This window comes from Zootoca vivipara, chromosome 10 (assembly GCF_963506605.1).
Source record: "Zootoca vivipara chromosome 10, rZooViv1.1, whole genome shotgun sequence".
Lineage (NCBI taxonomy): Eukaryota > Metazoa > Chordata > Lepidosauria > Squamata > Lacertidae > Zootoca > Zootoca vivipara.
Window position 1 is genome coordinate 45,616,988 of NC_083285.1, and position 22,369 is coordinate 45,639,356.

The 22,369-nt window shown below is 41.5% G+C and overlaps 1 protein-coding gene across 1 annotated transcript in view; it reads left to right on the forward strand.

Moving 5' to 3' along the window:
- MYH9 (myosin heavy chain 9) overlaps window positions 1-22,369 on the forward strand; it is a 74,386-nt gene that overhangs the window by 20,565 nt on the left and 31,452 nt on the right. Inside the window, exons 2-7 of the mRNA XM_035128408.2 lie at window positions 982-1,334; window positions 8,951-9,107; window positions 16,360-16,387; window positions 16,809-16,902; window positions 21,313-21,405; window positions 22,270-22,333. Coding sequence (XP_034984299.1) covers window positions 1,002-1,334; window positions 8,951-9,107; window positions 16,360-16,387; window positions 16,809-16,902; window positions 21,313-21,405; window positions 22,270-22,333 — 769 coding nt within the window. The 5' untranslated portion in view covers window positions 982-1,001. The remainder of the gene's footprint in view (window positions 1-981; window positions 1,335-8,950; window positions 9,108-16,359; window positions 16,388-16,808; window positions 16,903-21,312; window positions 21,406-22,269; window positions 22,334-22,369) is intronic.

The window sequence follows — 22,369 nt, forward strand, 5'->3', positions numbered from 1 at the left end:
AGTTAATCATTTGTAGGCATAATAACAAAGAAAGGAATTCAAATTTCTATATAGGAAGAAAAGACTACCTGCTTTCCTACCCATGCTAAGGCCACCAGTCTGTAAATAGCTGTAGTTTGCTGTAGACCACTGTAGGCTTAGTCAATATTTCTTCAGATATCTTACATTTGTTCCAGGGAACTGACAAATGTTGATAAGAAACTGGGTTGTGTCATATCTACTGAAAAGTTCTTAACCTTAGTAAGTTCTTTATCTCAGTATTTCCTATGATTTCACATACCAGTAACTTAATATCATTTTACAGTTTTATTGGGGTAGAACGTGTATATTCTCCTCAGGTGTGACCCTTCTATTTTAAATAGAATTTCTAGATTTTAAATAGAATTTAAATAGATTTTAAATAGAATTTCTATTTTAAATAGAATTTCTATTTTAAATAGAAATGTTTTTAACTGAGGGGAAAACCACTTTGACTATGTGAAGCTGCCCTCCCTCCCAAAGTCTAGTTAAGGCCTAGGCTAGGGGGAAGAGGCTAATTGTAGAACTACCACATTGTGTTGATATGTACTTGCCAGCTTCTTTTGTGTGCCTTCAAGCTTTCTTGGTTGAGTAATTGGATGCTTTTATGCATCCAGTCATTGCCTATTTGTGGCCCACAGGGGCTAATGAATCTGTGGGGAAGCAATAGGTGAATAGTTTATCTGGGCATGCAACTTGGAGTCAATGGCCTTGTCTACTCAAAACTCTTTTACAAGGACCTAAAATATCTATACAGTCATCTCTAGTGTTATTGCCTCTATAGAGTGTATAAGCTGACAACATGAGCCTACTTCTAATGATTGCATGGCATTTAAGCAGTAACATGGCCAAAGATTTGAAATCTGTGTTGGTGAGGGAACTGGTGCCTATTTCAGGTGACTCAAAGGTTGTAGTGTCAAAATGTTGGCAAGGTAATAACATTGCAACTTCTTCTTTTCATAGGTCCCTGGTTATAAACCACCATGGCTCAGAGAGATGCTGACAGATACCTCTATGTGGATCGAAACTTCATCAACAACCCTCTTGCTCAGGCTGATTGGGCCGCCAAGAAGCTGGTGTGGGTCCCATCAGAGAAAAATGGTTTTGAGCCTGCTAGCTTGAAGGAAGAAGTAGGAGATGAAGCCATTGTGGAGCTTGCAGAGAATGGGAAGAAAGTGAGAGTCAACAAAGATGATATTCAAAAGATGAACCCACCCAAGTTCTCAAAAGTGGAAGATATGGCTGAACTGACCTGCCTGAATGAGGCCTCAGTGTTGCACAATCTGAAGGAGCGATACTACTCAGGGCTTATCTACGTGAGTAATGACTTTTTCTGCTAATTATCAGATCTAACTAAATCTTATATGTCCCCAGTCTTATACTATTTTCCCCTGTCTACATTCTCATTAAACCAAACAGTACTTTCGCTAGTAGAGTTTTTGTAGAACATTGTGATGGAGTGGCTAGACCAGGCATCCCCAAACTTCGGCCCTCCAGATGTTTTGGACTACAATCCCCATCTTCCCCGACCACTGGTCCTATTAGCTAGGGATCATGGGAGTTGTAGGCCAAAACATCTGGAGGGCCGCAGTTTGGGGATGCCTGGGCTAGACTCTTGTGTGTTTGTGTTGCAAGATATATTAGAAATCGTGCACAGTGTTTGATCCAAGCTGAACACACTCTTCATGTAGATACCTGGCTTGCTGCTTCTGTATCTGGAACCTCAGTATAAAAGAGCAGTAATACTAAGACTGCAAAATAACAAAGCTCAGCTGCACATAAGGCAGTTGGGATATAAAAAAGTACTGTTGTCTACTTTCAACCAATCAGAATACTGAACATGGAAAACTGAGAACCCCTGAATTGCCTAGTTGTTGCGATAATCTCCTTGCACTTCAAGCCTCCAGCATGTGGTGCTCTGAACAGGTGATTCTCAGTCAGGGGGGTAGTGGAGCTTACAGACAAAGATAAACTCCTCCTGGAAGCAGAGTCAAAAAGCACTTGTATTTAAAAACAACAACAAGCAAACCCCAAACAATTAGTGGCTAGCAAGAAGGGAAGGTAGCCTTCTACCAATTTCCAGTTTGTCACACAGCTAAACCAGCGAGTGGCTGGGCACTATACCTTGAACAGTGTTTGGTATCCTGAATAGTGGACAGAAAAAGAATGAAAGAAACATTAGAATACAGGTAGGAGAGATGCCATGGGTGGTCTTCTCTATGCTGGCTGGGTTACCATGCAAACAGGAAATCCCTGAAGAGGAGCCCTTTCCACCCCCCATTGCTTCAGTTCTGTACTAAGGCTGTAGTGTACACCCTACTCTCCACTACCAGAAGAATGCTTCACAGTAAGGCCACATTTCTATTCTTGGCCAGTAGAGGAATGGATTATACAGGCAAGGGATGTACTGAAGCAGTGAGCACTCCATCCTTGGGCGCGTTGCAAATCTAAGACACCATACTCAGAAGTATTTTCCTCCTGAAGGCAATGCCTGATGCTCTACCAGAAGGACACTTCATAGTTCAGAATATACTGAGCAGGTAGCTTTAATTCAACTCTCGTCAAAAGTGGCAGCATTGCTCTCATGAGCTTGATGCCATGGAAACAAGAATATTCAATTGTTTATACATGACTTAGCATGGACTCTGTTTGCTGATAAGATGCTGACACTGTTTATTTGTTGGCGTTATTGCTCCACCTGCTGCACTGAATAGAGACTGTAGAGATAACTCCTCAGCTGGAAAAGGGGGGCCTGCAGCAATTGTGGTAGAGAATGCATACAATGTGCTGATACCTAGGGACATATGAAATTAACTTCTACTGTGCCAGACCCTTAGTCTATTTAGCTCAGTACTGTTTACACTTACTGACAGCAACTTTATAGAGCAGGCACCCCCAAACTTCGGTCCTCCAGATGTTTTGGACTACAATTCCCATCTTCCCCAACCACTGGTCCTGTTAGCTAGGGATCATGGGAGTTGTAGGCCAAAACATCTGGAGGGCCGCAGTTTGGGGATGCCTGTTCTAGAGTTTCAGGCAGAGGTCTCTCCCAGCCCTACCTGGAGATTGACCTTTTGCATGCAGAGTGATTGTTTGTTCTACCACTAAGCCTTTCCCCCTATAGTAGTAAAGTGTTAGGGCATATAAGGATGGGCTACTGTGCAGCTCATAATGGGTAGAGAGGTAGAAACTGTGTGTATGGTTTTTAGGCACTTGCTCTTCCGAAGATCTTGTGCTTATTCTTGGGAGACAACTGCAGTCAGTTGTCACCTACTTAATATTTATTACAGGGGAAAAAAACCTCTGGCCTTATTGAGGAGATTGAGAGAAAGGAGGGTTGCAGTTGTCTTGGTGGATCTAATTTTGGGGTACTAATCAGTTTGACAGAGAACTGTGGTTCACAAGTGGCCAAGAGTACAGAAGGAGAGAAATTGCCGTTTGTCCTGAGTTCTATATTCAGGACACTGATTGGATCAAAGCATATGCCATTGCTGCCTTGTACATAAGCTGTGCAGCTGAGCCTGACTCTGTAAAAGGGATATTTTGCCAGACTTCACTGATTTCCATTTGTTCCCTTCAAAGAGTTTCATTCTAGCATCCATTTAGCTGTTTGTTGCTGTCTTGTCACATGGATCAGCCCTTCTGTGCTCCCCATACATGGACTCTTGTAAAACTTTGGACAGTGAAGTCTTTGTCACATGTGGCAGCCTGCCTACACAGTTTCTCCCCTTTGGAATGGGGGAATGGCACATGTCTGTTTTTCTTTGCTTTATAGCACATAAAAAATGAAGGTTGTCAGTGTGTACATGTAGTAGAATAGACATGTGCAATTTTTCGCATTGATGGCTGGTACAGATCTTTTGTACCATGACTTTAAGCTAGGCAATGTACAATTAAGGATGTTTATGTATAGGATATATGGACCCAGGTGGCGCTGTGGTTAAACCACTGAGCCTAGGGCTTGCTGATCAGAAGGTTGGCGGTTCGAATCCCTGTGACGGGGTGAGCTCCCGTTGCTTGGTCCCAGCTCCTGCCAACCTAGCAGTTCGAAAGCACGTCAAAATGCAAGTAGATAAATAGGAACCGCTACAGCGGGAAGGTAAACGGCGTTTCCATGTGCTGCTCTGGTTTGCCAGAAGTGGCTTTGTCATGCTGGCCACATGACCTGGAAGTTATACGCCGGCTCCCTCAGCCAATAATGCGAGATGAGCGTGCAACCCCAGAGTCGGTCACGACTGGACCTAATGGTCAGGGGTCCCTTTACCTTTTTATATATAGGATATTGTTTTCTATGAGGCTATACTTGCCAATGTATCACAGTTCTGACCCACTCAACATGTGAGTATTTTCTTTCCTTTGATAGTTTTGTGTGTTTGGAAAATAAGCATCATGTGTGAACAAGTATGGAGCAAGTATTAGTGGGGAAATATCTGCTTTGCATGCAGAAGTTCCCAGGTTCAATCCCCAGGTAGAGCTGAGAGATAATCCTGGCAGCAATGCTGAAGAATGCTGCCAGTGGCTGTAGAAAATGCCGAGTTAGAAGGACCAATGGCCTCACTTGGTATAAGGCAACTTCCTAGCTTCCTATGTAGTAACTAATTATCTCCTAATCTACAAGTTTTGTATGCAGTTTTTTAGTTTAACAGTGACTCAGTCAGTGCTCTAATTTTCAATTCATTTGGGCCTGTGCTAATCTTTATTGGGTGATGATTAAGGAAAAGAAATCTAACCCTTGAGATTTAAGATGTATTTTATACCTTGAGTTACCATGGCTACTGGCCCTGGCAAGTACGGTATATTTGCCCAGAGTAGTTCCCCAGATACAATATTCACTCATCAGTGACCTGTTTAAAATTTATTTTTATTTCTGTTACTTGTTATCTTTGGACTCCAAGATGATTCCAAATAAATGAATGTTCAGAAGTAGTAATAAGAATCCCCAATGTCTGACTGGAAGAGATTCATACACCTACAATGACATGCATATGTGCTGTTTTTAGAAATACCTGCTACTGTAAAATGGAATGTGTTTACAAGTTTGCCCAATTTTTATTTTCTGTCCTTCTTGTCCTTAACATTTCAGCCTTATAAGGAACTTCTCAAAACGCATCTCTTCCTTTGCATTTCCTGAGGTTTAGTTAGGCAATAATTTTAAAACATTACATTCTCACTAATCTAGCTGCTATGGCTATGTAGTTCAGTTTCAGTGAACCTTTTAATGTTTATTTTTCTTTAAGCAGCTACAATAAATAACTTTTTACTACAAATACAGCTAACTTTTTTGTACAGGTTTAAAGCCTTTTTGCTTCCATTTATCATGATCGCTCACTAATATGGTATTGGGGTTGTTAACTCTGATTTACAGAGGACTCTGTGGCATGTGCAATTTCCTTGGGTCACAGTGTTTTTACCCAGTGATACTTAACCCAGCTACACTTTATATTATAGAAACCTCTCCCGCAAAGTGGGGTATCTGAACGTTGCTTTGTTCCAACAGCCTTGGTGCAACCTGAAACCTGTTGTCACCAAAGGTTAATCCCATGAAGTCTGCAAATCAGTCTATTACAGTGTGCAGACTTTGTGGTTTTAGCAGTACTGTACATAATCTCTCTACTCCCCACTCCCCCGGCAAGTATTTTGCTCAACCTTTATTTATTTTAGATGGTTTCTGTACTAATTCATATTTTCAGAAAAAACCTCTTAAGTGGTTTACAGCATGTCTCAAGGTGGGGATTCTCAGACTAGGGGGCAAATTTGGTCATCCAGGCACCTCTGTGTGAGCCTCCAAATTGTTCCCAGGTCACAAGCTTCACTGGCTCTGCTTCACATCCAGAGTTGTTGCTTGGCAAGTGTTCTTGAACTCTGATAATGCCTCTTGCTTGTATTGATGGATGGTAGAGAGGGATGTGTGTAGAAACTGGACTATTGTACAAAGCTAAAATAAAAATCATTGCCTTCCCACTTTTGTTTTTGGCTCCACCCACTACTGGGCTGTGGTCCCTGCAAGGTTGCCCAGAAGGCATTGTGGCCCTTTGGCACCTCAGCAGAAAACATTACAAATGAAAATCAAATATAAGAGGTGTCCAATTAAAACAGCAACAAAACAAAATATACTATTCAACATTAAAAAATAGAGTTAACGGTTACATTCAAAAATACAGTAAGAATTCCACAAGTAAAAAAACAAATGAATAGCTAAACAGGTCATTGAGATAGGTGCCCCCCTTTCCTCCGCATTAAAGTCCCCAGTGTATTCTTAATGCTTGCCAGCCTGATGAAAGTTTACATATTTAAGCCCCCACCCCTGTAAACTTGGTATTTTCCCCCCTGTGGGCTAATGCAGCTTTTGGATCATTTACAGCAGGGGTCAGCAAACTTTTCAGCAGGGGGCCGGTCCACTGTCCCTCAGACCTTGTGGGGGGCCGGACTATATTTTTTTAAAAAATATGAACGAATTCCTATGCCCCACAAATAACCCAGAGATGCATTTTAAATAAAAGGACACATTCTCCTCATGTAAAAACATGCTGATTCCAGGACCGTCCGTGGGCCGGATTTAGAAGGCGATTGGGCCTTAGTTTGGAGACCCCTGATTTACAGGAAATGGGTAGATATTCTCAGCAAGGATAAGTGCAACTAAAACACTCTGGTTCAGTATCCTATGACAGAGGTGCCTGTTTCAGGACAACAATTTTAAGAGAAACAGCTTTAATCTCATACTGTTGGGCAGCCCTCTGAGAAAGTGACTTAGAGTTGGAGTCCTTGAGGTGCTTGAACACAGATAAAAGGCCCATTCAGATCAGTGCTATGTCTTTCATGGACTTGTTCAATAATTTTGCATTTGTTGCTTGGGAGAAGCTCCCTCTTATAACTATAACTTGCTTAAACGTCAATTAATGTGTATTTCCTGAACACCCTTGGGGTGCCCATTTTTATTAGAGAACTTCATTTTTTTAATAGAATCATTTAAAAAAAGAACACAGAAGAAAGAGTTGGCAAATTGCGTAACTCTTCCTAGTTTTGTAATTGCTTTGTATTCTCTACTGTTCCCTGTGATCAAAAGACTATTTTATACAAGCCACAGTATGATGACCACTATCAACTGGAGGCGCTTATTTGTTTCTTGTAGAAGTTTCCTCACTTGTAAATATCCAAGTGTCAATTTTCAGCTGTGCATGTCAAAGAGCTGCAGCTGGCTGCTGAAACTTAGACCATGCTCATAGCTTTGTTTCCTAGCTGGGCAATTTATACTTGAGGAAATGCAACCGAAAATGCTGGTTGCATACAATTCTGCCTTTCTAACATTAAGAAGTATTAAGTGAAGTGGGGCATCTGCTTCCATATTTGCTGTCCCACTTGCATCTGGAAAGGTCAGCAAGGAGGCTGATCTTCTTTACTTTGCTTTGCTTGGACCATGAGTTTAATAGAGGGGGCAGTTCTTCAAATATACTGCTACTCTACTTTGCAGCAGAGTATCCTAACCTGGTGGATACAGACGTTGAGATGAGCAGGAGCTCATCTCTGGTGTATCCCTGCAGTTGGAAACACTGAGAAGTGTTGCTGCTTCCAGACATCTTGGATGCCATACAATGTCTGGGATGAGCTCTCATCCCTCTGAGGTGGTAGGGGCAGGATTAGTGTATTATAACTGTGGCCAGCCAAAACGTTTTTGCACTTACAGCCTTGGGGGAAATAAGCACACAAAGAGGAATTCAACTCTTCCTACTGGCAGTCTTGGGGAACCTTTTGTAATGGTGCTACTGCAAACCAGATAGCATTGCCCCCCCCATCTTTGGATATTGAGGGAAATAGTTGGCAACTTCTCACAAAGCCTTTTAATGCTGGGTTAGCTCATAATAAGTATTCTATAGAGTTGTGCACAGGTGGTGCTTACTTCTATATGTTCTTTCTGCACTGAACGCTGCCTTGCCCTCTTAGAGTGAATGAACATTGATATGCAATAAGTGGAATAAAAAAGGAAATCTGTTCTAACTGCATCAGGATTTTTAAAATTCAGTTTTGTAGCTTATGTTAGCATTTAAATTTTGGGCATATGTGTAACACTGGCTTGACATGTAAATGCATCAGTGATAACCAGTGAATGCTGGATCTTCAAGTGTTTTGCAGTTTACTTCTACCCATACTAGGTTTTTCCCCCCAGCCTTTTACTTTGAGAAGGTGAAATGCACCTGCTTTCTCAGGTGCTTTAATTTTTTTAAAAAGTTGTAGTTGTAAGGCTTAGAGAGGCTTGGAAATGTGTGGGCAATGCTTCATTAAATCCTGAATGCAAGTATTGCTCATAGCTGCCAAGTTATCCCTTTTTTTAAGGGATTTTCCCTTATGCGGAATAGGCTTCCTCGCGAGAAAAGGGAAAACTTGGCAGCTATGGTATTGCTTGGACTTTAGTCGTAGCTGTAGGTTCTCATCTCTGCCACCCCCACAAATTCTATGACTAGCAAAATAAGTATGCACAAGTTTGCACATAACATGTAGGCAATAGAATGGATTTTAAAATCTGGTGCAGGATATGTACAACTCTTGGATAGAGCTTTGTTAATATATGTGAATCTTTTGTTCTGCTCCATGCTGGCACTGAGCTAGTGTCGAAAGATACCTATTGCCTAAGCTTTGCTAAAATCCCACTCATTTTTGCGTCCTGTAGAGCTGTAAACAGTGAATAATAATGCAAAGTAAAATGTATGTTTCAGTCATCAAAGCTGAATAGCCATATTCAAAGTAAATGACAGATGTGATAGTTCAAAATCTTTCGTAATGGAAGGCAATTATGGCAGCCCAAGTAAATTTTCAGTACTGTATGCGATTCTTGTTACCACTCTTGTGAGTTGGGGGGGGATGGGAGGCGTGTTATCTGGAGCTGATGAAACTGTAAAACCATGAATGCTTCTAAATTCTTATTAATTCCATTTTGCAGACCTACTCAGGCCTGTTCTGTGTTGTCATAAATCCCTACAAGAACCTGCCTATCTACTCGGAAGAAATTGTGGATATGTACAAAGGCAAAAAGAGACATGAGATGCCCCCTCACATATACGCTATTACAGACACTGCCTACAGGAGTATGATGCAAGGTGGGTACATTTTGAAATATATTCTGGCCATGGCAGTGGCCATGCTCAGATGAGGAGGCTCTTGTAGAGTTGTCACTTTTGAAATTTCAAATGTACATAGGGAAGCAAAGTTTCATGTTCGGGTGGAGGTCTGCTGCAATGCAACTTTTGATTCCAGTCAATCTTCTGGTCTCTGGAAAGCAGCATTCCTCCCTTGCTTTCAGTTCTGCTTAATCCGTGGGGGAGGCTTGATGCAGCAGCCAGTGGTATGGGAGGAATCTGTATTGAGCACAGAAGATGAAAGGCCACAGTGCTCTGCAAGAACCAGAGGCATTCAGGATTAGCTGTTTGTGCCCTAGACTCTATTCAAAGTCTAACAGGCAGGAAATCTTTCATGGTTTTGAGCACTTCTTAAAAAAGCATGACAAGCTGGTGTCTCTGACCCATTCTCAGCATGGGGGTGCAGTTATTTCCCTGAGCTGGTGAAGCAGAAAGACCTGCATGTTAATTGGTTAGATTCCAGCACTTGGTTTAGGGCATGCTAATTGGCAGCCTGCAGGGGAGGAGCAGGGGCTTGCTTGGTTTCAACTAATACCCAAGTTGCTTAACCTTTTTGTAATGTGGCCAGACTGATGTGTCACTGTCTCTTTTCGGAACTGGCATCTCTTTTGGCAGCCCTTATAGTAGTTTTATGATGATGAAACTCCCTGCCCCAGGCCAAATCAGCTGGCAGAGGGAGGGGCCTAGAAGTCAGGTATATGCATGGCTGCGTCTGAACTCTGGATTTGCTAGGACCTTGGGTGTTAATGTAGGTTGCAATGCATTCAAGAAAAAAATAAGTGTTGAATACTTGCATAGGCATCAAGGTGTCCTTCAAGAGTTTGCTTGTGTATGTATGAGAGAGAACGAGGAAACAGCCAGTCAGTATCCTTTTATGAGGCTGAACTGCTGCTCCAGTATGTAAATAAGTAACAGTGGAGCCAGAGTACCTTTTATAGGTGGCTTGAACAAACCCAATAAATTATGACAAACGTGGAATATGTCCAAACTGGAATACAGTCTTCCTTGCAAGTCCACTACCATCAGGCTTTTGTTTGCTTCTCCTTGGTGCATTGCAAGCTTGGGATAATGTAGTATGTAGGATTCTGCCATTTTGGGGAAGCAGGGAGGGTTCTTGGTGATCTTTAGGTCTCATTCAGTAACCCTGTGGCTGAGACTTAAAGCTGAAGACTTCCTCCCTCCCCCTTCCCTCCAATATCTGTTAAATGTTAAATCTTCTGTGTGAAACCCATAATGTTTACATATTTCAGAAGTTGGGGCCAAGAATGTACTATTTGTTAGTCAAGTCTAGTCTGGCTTGCTTAGTGTAGCATTCCATGTCCCTTTTGAACCAAGTCTTGTTTATGCTAAATCTTTTGTTCTGGACTCTGATTCACAAAGGGAGTTTTAAAAAACAACAACTGGGTCTTTATTTTGTTAAAGGCCATGACTTTCATATAACCCCACCAGCATTTCTCTTAAATGTACTTAAGAAAGGGAAATGATTCTGTCAGCTTGCCTTTAAGAATATGGAGGTCCATTTCCCAACAATGATAACCAGGGCAAATATTTCCATGTTGGAAATAGCTCATGCTTCACAATTTTCCCTCTCGAAATGTTATCTTTTTTGGTAAGTCTGATTATATTTTATCATACCGACAAGTTTGATTATGTTTTATCAATACGGAAAGGATAGGAAAACATATTTAATATTAACAAGGGCTACTAAGGCTGATGTTTTATATATATATATATATATATATATAATTGTTCATAAAACATGTACATGAATGTACAGGCACATGTCTGAAGCAGCACAGGAAGACAGGCCTTTCTGACACCATTTTGACTCTCTCTCTGACCAGGTGTTCCTCTGCAAGGAAGAAGGGGGGTGGGGGGAACCTTCTCATTGTCTCAGGAATTAAAGTGATAATCCCTGGCATCCTGATACCTGACTGCCAGACAAAAGGGTGTGATTAACTTGGCTGGGAAACAGGGAAATGTAAATATCTCTCTCTTTTGTTGATTAGGTTTGGGGGGCAGGGGGCAGGGTCCAGGATGCTCAGATTACTGCCACCAGACCTCCCCTTTCATGATGTACCTATGATGAATCTAGGGAGAGGGGTCTTGGGCTACACCCCTTCTGTGACATATGGATGATGCTTCTGGGGGGTGGGCTGAAACCAATTTCAAATCTCTTTTTAAGGGCAAGACATCTTTGTTTGGGGTTCCTTCCTTGTTCTCCTGTGTGAGAGGAAGGACCCTGTTGCAACAGCAAAAATAAAAGTGCCTTGCTTCGTATGTCCTGGTTTGGTCTCTGTCATTTGGTGGGCAGGAGACGCTTAAATTCGTCTGCTTGCCTGGATCCTTGAGCTCTCCCTGGGTCAAGATCCATTTCTCTGGGTTCATAGGAACCAGATTAAATTTTACAACACTGACAAGAGGAAAAAACAGAACACCTCGGCTGATGCCTGATATTGTCATGGTTGACTTTTGCATACATCTTTACATTTGCTGCAAATTATGCTAGTGGAATCTACGTTTTTAAAAGAAAAAGGTAAAATTTGAGTGTCACCACATGCCGATTGCATGTCTCCAGATGTCAAGGTAGATGACAAAAAAGGCAGTTGGTTTTGACAAGCCTTCCAATAGGAGTGGAGTTCTAAAATTCTTAGTCATCTTGGTGTCTCATGATAAACAGCTGTTTTTCCCCAACCAAATTAAACCCACAGAATATAAAAGAACATTTTTTTTGATGCAGACAGGAAGGAATGAGATAGTGTTTTTAAGTGACTCTTTTTGTATGTGAAACTGCTTCTTGCTGTAAATTCATTTAGTGGGAAATGAAATTAGTTCCTCTTAAAATTCTGCTTTGGTCATGTTCTAATTGTCTCCAGTTAACATAGCGGGAGGTGTGAAGAAGACATTTCATCTGTTAATGGTGAGGTCCATCTGACAAGAACAGATGCAAGCTTGCATGCACTCAAAATATTACCTCTTCAAATCTCATACGAGTTGAATAAGATTTAAAAAGTGAAAGAACCTGTATTGTTTGCTTAAAGATGCAGAAAGGTTGGGGTAACTACTGGATTTTGTTTCCCAAAATGGGGGTCAACCAGGATTGTTTTCTTCCAGAATCCTAAGTACATCCTAGTACCTAGAAGAGATGAAGCCAATCAAGTCTGAATCTAGATGCTGACCTTTTGACTATAACATCAAGCCAATTCTCCAATCTTTCTCCTACCTGACCCTTGAAGTGTTGTAGAAAATTCAAAAACTTGTGCCCTTGATTTTGTGACATATTTGGTCCCAATAAAAGTTAATTGCCCAACTGTGAATTTTAATTGAATCAAGGTTTCTGTAACCACTTTCGGATTCTAAACTGCTCTAAAACCTTTTATTAGTCTTTTAGTTCAGACATTATTATTGACCAACTTCTTCTTCACCTCTTGGTGCTCTGTTCCCTACTATATCATCCAGGGGAAGGAGATGGTAAGGAGGAAATAACGTGTGCCATGAGTCCTCCCCCACCCCTCCATCTCATTTCCAAAATTGTAAAAGACAAGTGAAGTACCCCCTGAGGCTTTTTCCAGTGTTGAGATGGAAAATGTGTTACAAAAAGGGCACTGTAAAAACAGAGGAGGCAAGATAGCTGATGAGATGTATGATAATTCATGTTCTATATCCATCCAGTCAGATGGGCGGGGTACTACTACTACTGTTAATTAGAATTACAGTGCCTTAAATGCTGTTACACGTCTTTGCTGTGATGCCTAAATATTTCTGATGATAAACCATAGAGATGGGGGGAACTATCTTTTTCTGTATTTAGGAGGCAGGCATTGCTCTTTAGCAATAGGCAAACTGCCTGTGCTAATGAATCAGCTATAAGCAGGGATCAAACCTTTTGCCTTTTAGCTCTGCTTCCTCTTGGCTGGAGAGATGATGTCACCATAGTGTGAGTGCTATGTTCTCCTTTTATGGAGCTAAACAGACTCAACTCGGAGTTGCTCATGCAGAGGAAGTGGGTGATAAAGGCCTGTTAGGATATTCTGTAACTGAGTTGTGAAGCACTAAGAAGCATGTTAACATTTTCTCTTCTTATCCCCACCCTTCCCAAAGTTCAAAATATAATCTCCTCTTGGGCAATTAGAACACCTCAAATGCATGTACTTGAGAAGCATGTAATAACTACTATTATTTTGGCACTTCTGCTACAGAATTCTGATCTATTTTCCCCCCAGCTACAAGGATTCCACAGATAAAACTATGCAGTATTTAAATTTGCATTATGAAGCGGTTTGCATGAAATACTTCCAAGCCATGCATCTCATAAGAGGGACTGTAGTCAATGAGAGATTGTATCACAATAATCCTGTTAGTCTACAAACTTGTGTGTTGCTGTAACAACCCATCTCTCTGAAATAAATAAGAATTTTGCATCTTTAAAATCTGTTTTGCTTCTTAAATGTTGGAGACTAGGCTTGATAATAAATATTGAACAGAATTTGCACAACTCATAAGACAGCTGCTCATCTAATAACTGCTCTGAAATGCAGAACCAGTGCTATAGACTAATATTTAAAGCACGGTCAAAAGAAACCTATCTGGGCCTTTAAAGCAGATGTAGACTCCATTTCGTTACATTTATTTTCCTTCTTCCTTTCTCACCCCTCTCCCCCAGCAAAACAAATATAGGCTATCTAAGCACTTGCACACTCCCCAGAAGGAGTAGCCCAATATCCTGCTGGACAGCCAGATTTTAAATGGGTGTCTCTGTTGCATTTATTTTATTTATCAAAACTTACAGATCACATAATAATGATAAAGAAAGAAAAATCCCTCAGCATTTCCACATAAAATAATGTAATATATTTATCTGACAATACAAACACATTTAATCTGTAGGATAATCTCATGAGCATAATAGAGCCCAGATTGAATGGAAAATACAATATTCTAAAACGTAACATAGCTGCTGTATCATTGTGCAGCTCTTTCTGTGTGTGTATGTACGTTAGCTTACTGTTTTGGGGGGAGGGAAGTCTGTTTGTTCTAAGAGTTGAGCAACAGGAAGTAGGATACCATGCGGCACTTCTCACTTCTCAGGCAGAGGAATTCCAGCTATCCCAGTGATGACTGCTCTACTAGGCTGGGAAAATTCTCTCCTTCTGCTGCCCCCCCCTTCCAAAGGGGCCTATTTCCTTTTATGGCAGTGTCTGCATACTTGCCATGTGACTTGCCTGTACTTGTGCAGGTACATTCTTTAAAACTTAAGGAGGAGGTGACTAACCAACCTGCAGCTGACAATAGAGGGGGAGGGGGGATTTCTGTCTTGGGTTTTTTCTGACTAGTTTGCCTGCTAATGCATCAAATTCAATAGGGATGAAGGCACTACTTTTCCCACAAGGAATTTCAGGCTAATTGGTCAGCTGCTGAGTTAAGTTTTTTCCTGCAGGCTAAAATGGAAGTATCTTCTGCCCTTTGGAGGCAGGCTCCTACTGTAGGCAAAAGGACGGCTGGTTATGACTCAAGATGCATGGGGCTACTGCAGGTGTTCTCCAGTTGGCTTCCCCTATAGTAATGAGGCATGAATTGATGTTTGGAGACAGAGACAGTGTACTTTAAGCACCTGTAGCATCTTTTTTAAAAGTGTCATCGTTATTCAGAGAAACAATTACCTTCCTGGAATTGCCTGCATGATACAGAACCAACCAATTGTCTGTGTTACTGAATACACCTCCTGGGGCTATGCGCAAATGAATCAATGCCCAGTCATGCAGAGCCCTTCCGGTATGTCTGCGTGATCCATTAACTGTTGGGAATCCTTCAACTAATATGCTCTTAGGAGCTGGTAGAAAGTCCAGAAACTTGTCACTTACCTTGCAAGGCACATGTACGCTGGTGGAGTAATACACTGAAATCAATAAACTTAAGTAACAAGTCAGTTTATTTCAGTGGGTCTACTCAGAATATGACTTACCATGTTTCTCTGAAAACAAGACACCATCTTATATTTTTCATAAAACAAAAACAAACCACACACGGTGGCTTATTTTCAGGGGATGTCTTATTTTTATTACACGTCCAGCCTAGCCTCTTCCTTGGCGGCCTCCAGAACTACGCCTATCACTATGTCTTATTTTCGGGGTATGGCTTATATTGTGCAAATGCTTAGAAATCCTGCTACAGCTTATTTTATGGGAATGTCTTATTTTCGGAGAAACAAAGTAGTTGGAGATCACCCTCTGTATGTAGCTAAGCACCATATAAAATGCACTGTATATGAGTAGCTGAATTACTAACCCTGAATCCCAGCTCTTCAGTTTTTTTGGTTCCTGTAGCAATGGTAAAAAAATCGGGTAGTAAAATGCTATTGGATATGGCAAAGAACTCTGGGTTGCACGCTTGGTTAAGTTATGTCTCCTAATCTTACCTGACACACAAAAATTTTTTAGTTGTACATGTAGGAGAGTATAAAACAAGTGATAGGGTTCTCCCAACTACTTGGAATTTTTTTCTGCACATACCACACCACACCTGGGACCCAGGTGGTGCTGTGGTTAAACCACTGAGCCTAGGGCTTGCTGATCAGAAGGTCGGCAGTTCGAATCCATGTGACGGGGTGAGTTCCCGTTGCTTGGTCCCAGCTCCTGCCAACCTAGCAGTTCGAAAGCACATCAAAATGCAAGTAGATAAATAGGAACCGTTCCAGCGGGAAGGTAAACGGCGTTTCCGTGTGCTGCTCTGGTTTGCCAGAAGCGGCTTTGTCATGCTGGCCACATGACCTGGAAGCTATACGCCGACTCCCTCGGCCAATAATGTGAGATGAGCGTGCAACCCCAGAGTCAGTCACGACTGGACCTAATGGTCAGGGGTCCCTTTACCTTTACCTTACCACACCAAAAGCAGGAATTCTGTAGATAACATGGTGGCTGTGAAAATAGGCAGGATTTATTAATTTGTTCATCAGTAATCCCAGTCATACTGTTTTACTTGAATAAGGGCTATATAGGGATTGAGGCTATTCTTTAAGACCCCACCCCTCCATTTAATTTTGTTGAATCTGCTGGGGGTGTATGTGCAAGAAAATACAACAGCAGAGGTGCAAGCTATGTTGAAGAGATTTGCCAAGAGGCCTGAGACTATGCAACTTTGCTTAAGAGGCAGTGAGATGGAATAAAGGTGACCTTGGCCTGAATTTGATCGTCTTTTGTTTGCTTCTTAATTTCAGATCGAGAGGATCAGGCCATTCTTTGCACGTAAGTATTTGCATAATTTCCCCATTGCTGATATAATTCTTGGCAGTTTAAGCAGCTTTTTAAAATGTAGTTGACTCACAGGAGTGGTTTTACTGTGAAACTTTAATCTCTCCGGGTCTAACTAATACTTTGAAAGGCAGGTGTGTGCATAATTTTTCACATGTTTACCAAGTCTCACTAGAAAAAGATAAGGGCAGATAAAGACCAGGAGAAGATGTTATAGGCCCCCCTAGTGGAAGCATATCCTCAAGTATAAATGCTTGGAGAACTGGGAGTTAAGAAAGCAACCTGGTAGGTATACAAGCTAGCAAGACATTTAGGGAAATGTGTGGACTAGGCGCCTGAAAACAGTATTTTAGAAAGTTGCTAAAGAGAGGAAAATGTTTGCAAATATACCCTGATAATGCTTTGTCTTTTGCAGAGGTGAATCTGGAGCTGGTAAGACAGAAAACACCAAGAAGGTCATTCAGTACCTGGCTCATGTTGCTTCATCACACAAGAGCAAGAAAGATCAAGTAAGTTTCTGTATTCTAATATGAATTTGCTCTGCTATTTCAACTACAAACACAAGCTGACCTCTTTATGAGAGATAATTTAGCACTGATTGATGCTTTGTAGTAATGTGAACGGTCCCGAATTTTATGTGAGACCGGCTAATATTGTGCTCCTGACTTGTGTTCACTGACTTCAGTGAAGTGGCAGTAGATGTTGAATTCTGTCTTAATGACTGCTGTATGTGACAGGGCATTCACCTACTGGCAGGGAGGTACCATCTGCCTCCTTCTTGTAGCATCAGTTTAAAACTACTTGACCACCACTTCTCCTGGAGTTGTGGCTGCTTCCCCCCTCTTTCATTTGCAATGAAGAAGCTGTTCCATCACTAGAGCCGCCTTTTCTATTATAGGTAGTAACCAAAAACACTCTGACAGTGTGTGTCTTTTGTGCTAAGGAGGGTATCTATGAAATATTGTCTCATTTATTTTTCCTCCCTTCTCTTGATGGATTATGTCCGAACTCATCAGTTGGGACTTCATAGGTGAGCTGCACGTTTACTGCACGATCTGCACCAGGAATGTGTGTGTTGCTCTACTGTGTGACTTATAGCAGCTTTTCACTCCCACCAATGTCACTTTTTGCCACTATCAGTTCACAGTTTGAATCACACAGCTTTCTTCCTCCCGAGACGTCCCGAATGGGAGACTACAGTTTACCTCATGACACTTTCTCACGTATAGTCAAAACCTATTAGTAATTCTCACTTTAGGTCTGTCTGAATAGAATTTCCTATGTGCACTGAGAGGCATTCTGCACAGTGACACAGATACTCTGTGCTGTTCCAAAGAGGGTATCTGGTATCCATGGTATTATGGCTAGACAGAGCCAGCTGACTTTCTCCACTCTCCTCAACCTATCCAGCGTACTTTCTGTGCTGCAGGATGCTGGGAAAGGTCATGAAGAAACTGCCCCAGCACAGGCTGGATGTTCCAGCTCAGAGCTCTTTGCCCAAGTTAAACACATGAGGAAATGCTAGTTATCTTGTAAACATTATAATGAAACTCAGATGCCAAGTGTATTCCCTGTTTCTACATAAAATTTTGGGTTTTGATTCTTTAATGTATTGGCATGCTGTGTGTCCATAGGGTTAGCTCTCAAAATATCTCTGCATGGTGTGTGTGCGTGTGCGCACATTCTAATGAGTGGCTTTTGGAAGCAAACCAAGATATAGTCTTCTGTATGCCAAACCTTTTGAGAGATGACAGCTGCTCCAATAGACTGTCAGTGAGTGTATTTAGAACAGGCACAAAAAATATTTCTGTGTTAGGATTTAGGGATCTGAAAGCATGTATAGTATATTCTGTCCCAGTCCTGTCAAAACCTAGGATATAAGGTGGCAATCAATCTGCCCCCAGTGTAACAATTTTGGAGCCCTTCCCCCAGCTTTAACTTGAAATCCTTTTGGTTTTGGGTTTTTTTTAAGATTATTGTATTGCTTTTAGAAGCCTGAAGCTGACATAGAACTTTTTTATGTTGTGTGTGGATGTTTAAATCTAACTATCACAATCAATCTTTCCACCCATGCATTTGAGTAGGAATTAACAACTATTAATGACTTATTTAGGAGAGTTTTGATTTCCCCCCTCTCTAGACATGCCTAGAATCAATATTTGTGATAGTTTCCATGGTCAGGAGACAGGCCTGTTGATCAGGAAAGATGTGTTAAAGGATGGCTGGATATGACATGCACCCGGCTTTATGTATTAATAGTGCTAGGCTTTAGATTGCAGAGTTTTAAAACCACAACTTGGGCAAACTTTTCACCTAGCAATTGAAATTCTTAGCACCGTCAGTGCTTTCAAGCAAAGCTGTCCACAGCACTTGGTCTTTTTCTAAAGTTTCTCAGCAGCAGCATTGCTGGAGGAGGAGGTTGGCATGATCTGCTGCTTCAGCAGACCGGCTGGTTAGTTCCAAAGTGGGACAATTAGCTTAAACTCTCTCTTCTCATTCTGATTCCCTTCTGAGATCTGCTTCAGCTGGCTTTAGTCATGAGTAGAGGGGTGGAAATCTTTTAAAGCCTTTTCCGGACCAGACATCAAATATCTGAAGACTCCCAAGGGTGATAACTGTTCCTGGATTCTTTCCTGGAGGAAGTACTTGGAGCTGCTGCGTGGGAAAATTGTGAAGATACTCTTTATGCAAGTTTTTCTGAAACGATGAAAGGCTCACACCCACATTGTGGCCAAATGGAACAGAAGCTGTGGCTGTAGTGACATGCATGATTAAATTGGCTATGCAACACACACAAAAGAATGAAAAAGTTCAGGCTGCAACTGAAGAAAAATAAATATTAGTAACCCATATTGAGGACCTGTTAGGACATTATTTCACTCCTGGGATTGTGTCTAGGAACAGGCTTTGGGCTCATGCCCCTCACTGTGTGAATAAATGAACAAATTGCATAGGATATGGGATTTCCTTGGTTCTGTGGTACTCTACAATGGCACCTTAAGTCATGTTCCTGATCTCTTCTTGGTGGGAAATAGTATCCGAACAGACCCAAACTCATGAATCAGATATTTCAGAAAAAGGACATTGTATATTACTTCATCACAGTATGCAATCATTCCCTCTACTAAGAATTGTTGGTGCTGAGTGCTGGCAGAAATTGAAGTAAAATGGGACTGAGAAACAAGATAGTGGTATTGAATTGAGGGAGTCTCATATTTGCAGAAGTACAACAGCAGTCTTAAGCAACGCCCACAGCTCTATGAGGACAATCCCCCAAACAACCCATTGAGGACTGAGCATGCCCAGTTGCCATAGTTGGGAAAAAAGAAACAGCACTCCTGTTTGGGGATGAGTATGCATTGCAACGTCTCAAACAGGTCCCACTTGTTTCAAATGCATTTGGAAGCCCTAGGTTTTCATAATCTTACTGTCAGCTAGGTAGCCAATTCCTTCTCTAAATTCTTCATTGGTTAAGTTCATATGGGGAGCTACAATAGCTTCTGCTTCTTTGGGTCTCTAAAACAGCCTCCCCCTTCCTTCTGTTGCCTGGCTCCAACCCATTTGTGTTCCTTCTTTTTTTAAAAAATTCATTTTTCTAGTGAAAAGGTGCAATGAATTACTGTTGACTGCAGGAAAACACTCAAAGCAACCATTGCTCCTTATTTAGCCCTAGAGTCCTGCATTGAAATATTTAAGCTGCTGCTGTTTCCTCTAAACATAGCTTTTCTTCAGATCTTGACCCTGCGCTGAAGTTGTAATGTTTCGGTTTGTGACAGCACTCATTTCCATAGCAACAGATTGCAGTAACAAACAAAGGATTAGGACTCCACTGCAGGATCAAACGGGAGAATTGGGGTGGGGGGAGGCCTTCCTAGCACACATACATGTGTGACAATAGAGGAAATTCTACATTGCTGGCAAAATAAACTTTTCAGCACTCATCTGAGGCTTTGCTTCCTTCTGCACAGCTGATGGGGATGGGGTGGTCTGTGATGGATAGCAGCTGTCTTAGCCAGAATCCATTCCCATTCCCTCTGTCACCATGAATAAACGTTGCTGCTGCTGTTGTGGTACCAAGGTGCACAATGGACAACAGTGCCGAGATTCAGGCTTAATGAGGCTCTTCTAAATGTATGTGAAGTTGGATCACTTACATGAAACCCAAAGCAACAGTTGAGTAAAGGCCCCTTTCTTAGCCCTGCACTCAGCTGAGTAAGCAAAACTCAAGTTTACACTGCAACTGTTGTAGCACCAACAGCAGATTTGGTGCTATATGGAAACTGAAGTGTTGTGTATCTTGAGTTCTGGGAGGTACTAAAGTCCAGTAGAGAGCAAGTTCAGAAACCTGGAATAGGAGGAGAAGTTGATGCAGTGTGATCTTAGGTTAGCAAAAATAGAACAGTTCTTCACCAGCTATGTATTTATATAAACCAGGGGTCAGCAAAACTTTTCAGCAGGGGGTCGGTGCACTGTCCCTCAGACCTCGTGGGGGGGCTGGACTATATTTTGAAAAAGAAAGAATGAATTCCTATGCCCCACAAATAACCCAGAGATGCATTTTAAATAAAAGCACACATTCTACTCATGTAAAAACACGCTGATTCCTGGACCGTCCGCAGGCCGGATTTAGAAGGCGATTGGGCCAGATCCGGCTCCCCGGGCCTTAGTTTGCCTACCCATGTTATAAACCTTGAAGGCAGCAGGTTTTGTTTCTCTGAGTTTACTGGATGGAGAGATTTTTCTTTTGATGCAATTATATTACCCTTAAGGAAGTGTTTTTCTTAAGGCATACATCTCCCAACAATCTATACAGTGCTACTTATGGAAATAAGAGTTTGGAGCCAGGAGTTGACAAAATATATCACCTTCTAAATGAATGGGTTGAAAGTAATTTTCCATGTCTGATTTCCTGACTCCAGGGGGAGCTGGAGAGGCAGCTACTGCAGGCCAACCCCATCTTGGAGGCCTTTGGAAATGCCAAAACAGTTAAGAATGACAACTCTTCAAGATTTGTGAGTATCTGCCTCCTTAGTTGAATTATGTATTTGAAGTTTGGGGGGCAGGGGAAGGATATAGTTGAAGGTGGTTTTAGCTGTTTGGCCTTGGGTGTAGTTCTGAATGCAAACTTCACCTTGTGTGCATTTGAAGGGTATTTGGGGCAAGTAGATTATCCACAAACTCTTATTAATACCATATTCATGAGTCATCCTAAACCTTGATTGCCTCTGATATAGTTAGCAATATCAAACATTTTATTTGTATGCTGCCTTTCCAAAGTTAAAAGCATGCTCAAGGCAGCTTACAACATATATATAAAAATTACATAACTACATAAACATAATGAAGTAGTCTTAAACAGAAGACAGGAGTGCCTGGCGGGCTCTGGTCCATGGGGTCATGAAGAGTCGGACACAACTAAACAATTAAACAACAACAATCTTAAACAAAAAACAAAAAAATCAAATATACTTAGCTGTTTACTGTGTACAATGTCCCTTTTAAGAATGATTTGAAACATTCATTTTAAAAGGAAACTGAAGCTATAATGGTGTGGTATTAGACACAGAATACTCTGTGCCATGTCGCACCTGGAAGTGAGTAGTAGAAGCCAAAGTGGCCTATTTAAAATTATATTTCCCCTGCCTTCACCACAAGTGGCATCTGAGGCGGCAAATGTCCTAGGTCCTGGTCCTCTACTGAGATCCATCTAATTTATGAGTCACTTGATGCTTGTAAGAGTATCCCGTTATCAAGTTCATTGGCTGTTCTGTAGAATGAGCCTGAGTTTTATATAGAAATCTAGAATAGCAGCTGTATATCCCACATGTACAATATGTGTAGTCGGCTAACAGTTCTTGTTTTCTTTCTCCTTTCAGGGAAAGTTCATCAGAATCAACTTTGATGTAAATGGCTACATTGTAGGAGCCAATATTGAGACCTGTATCCTTCCCACAGATAGGGAAATCCAAATAACAA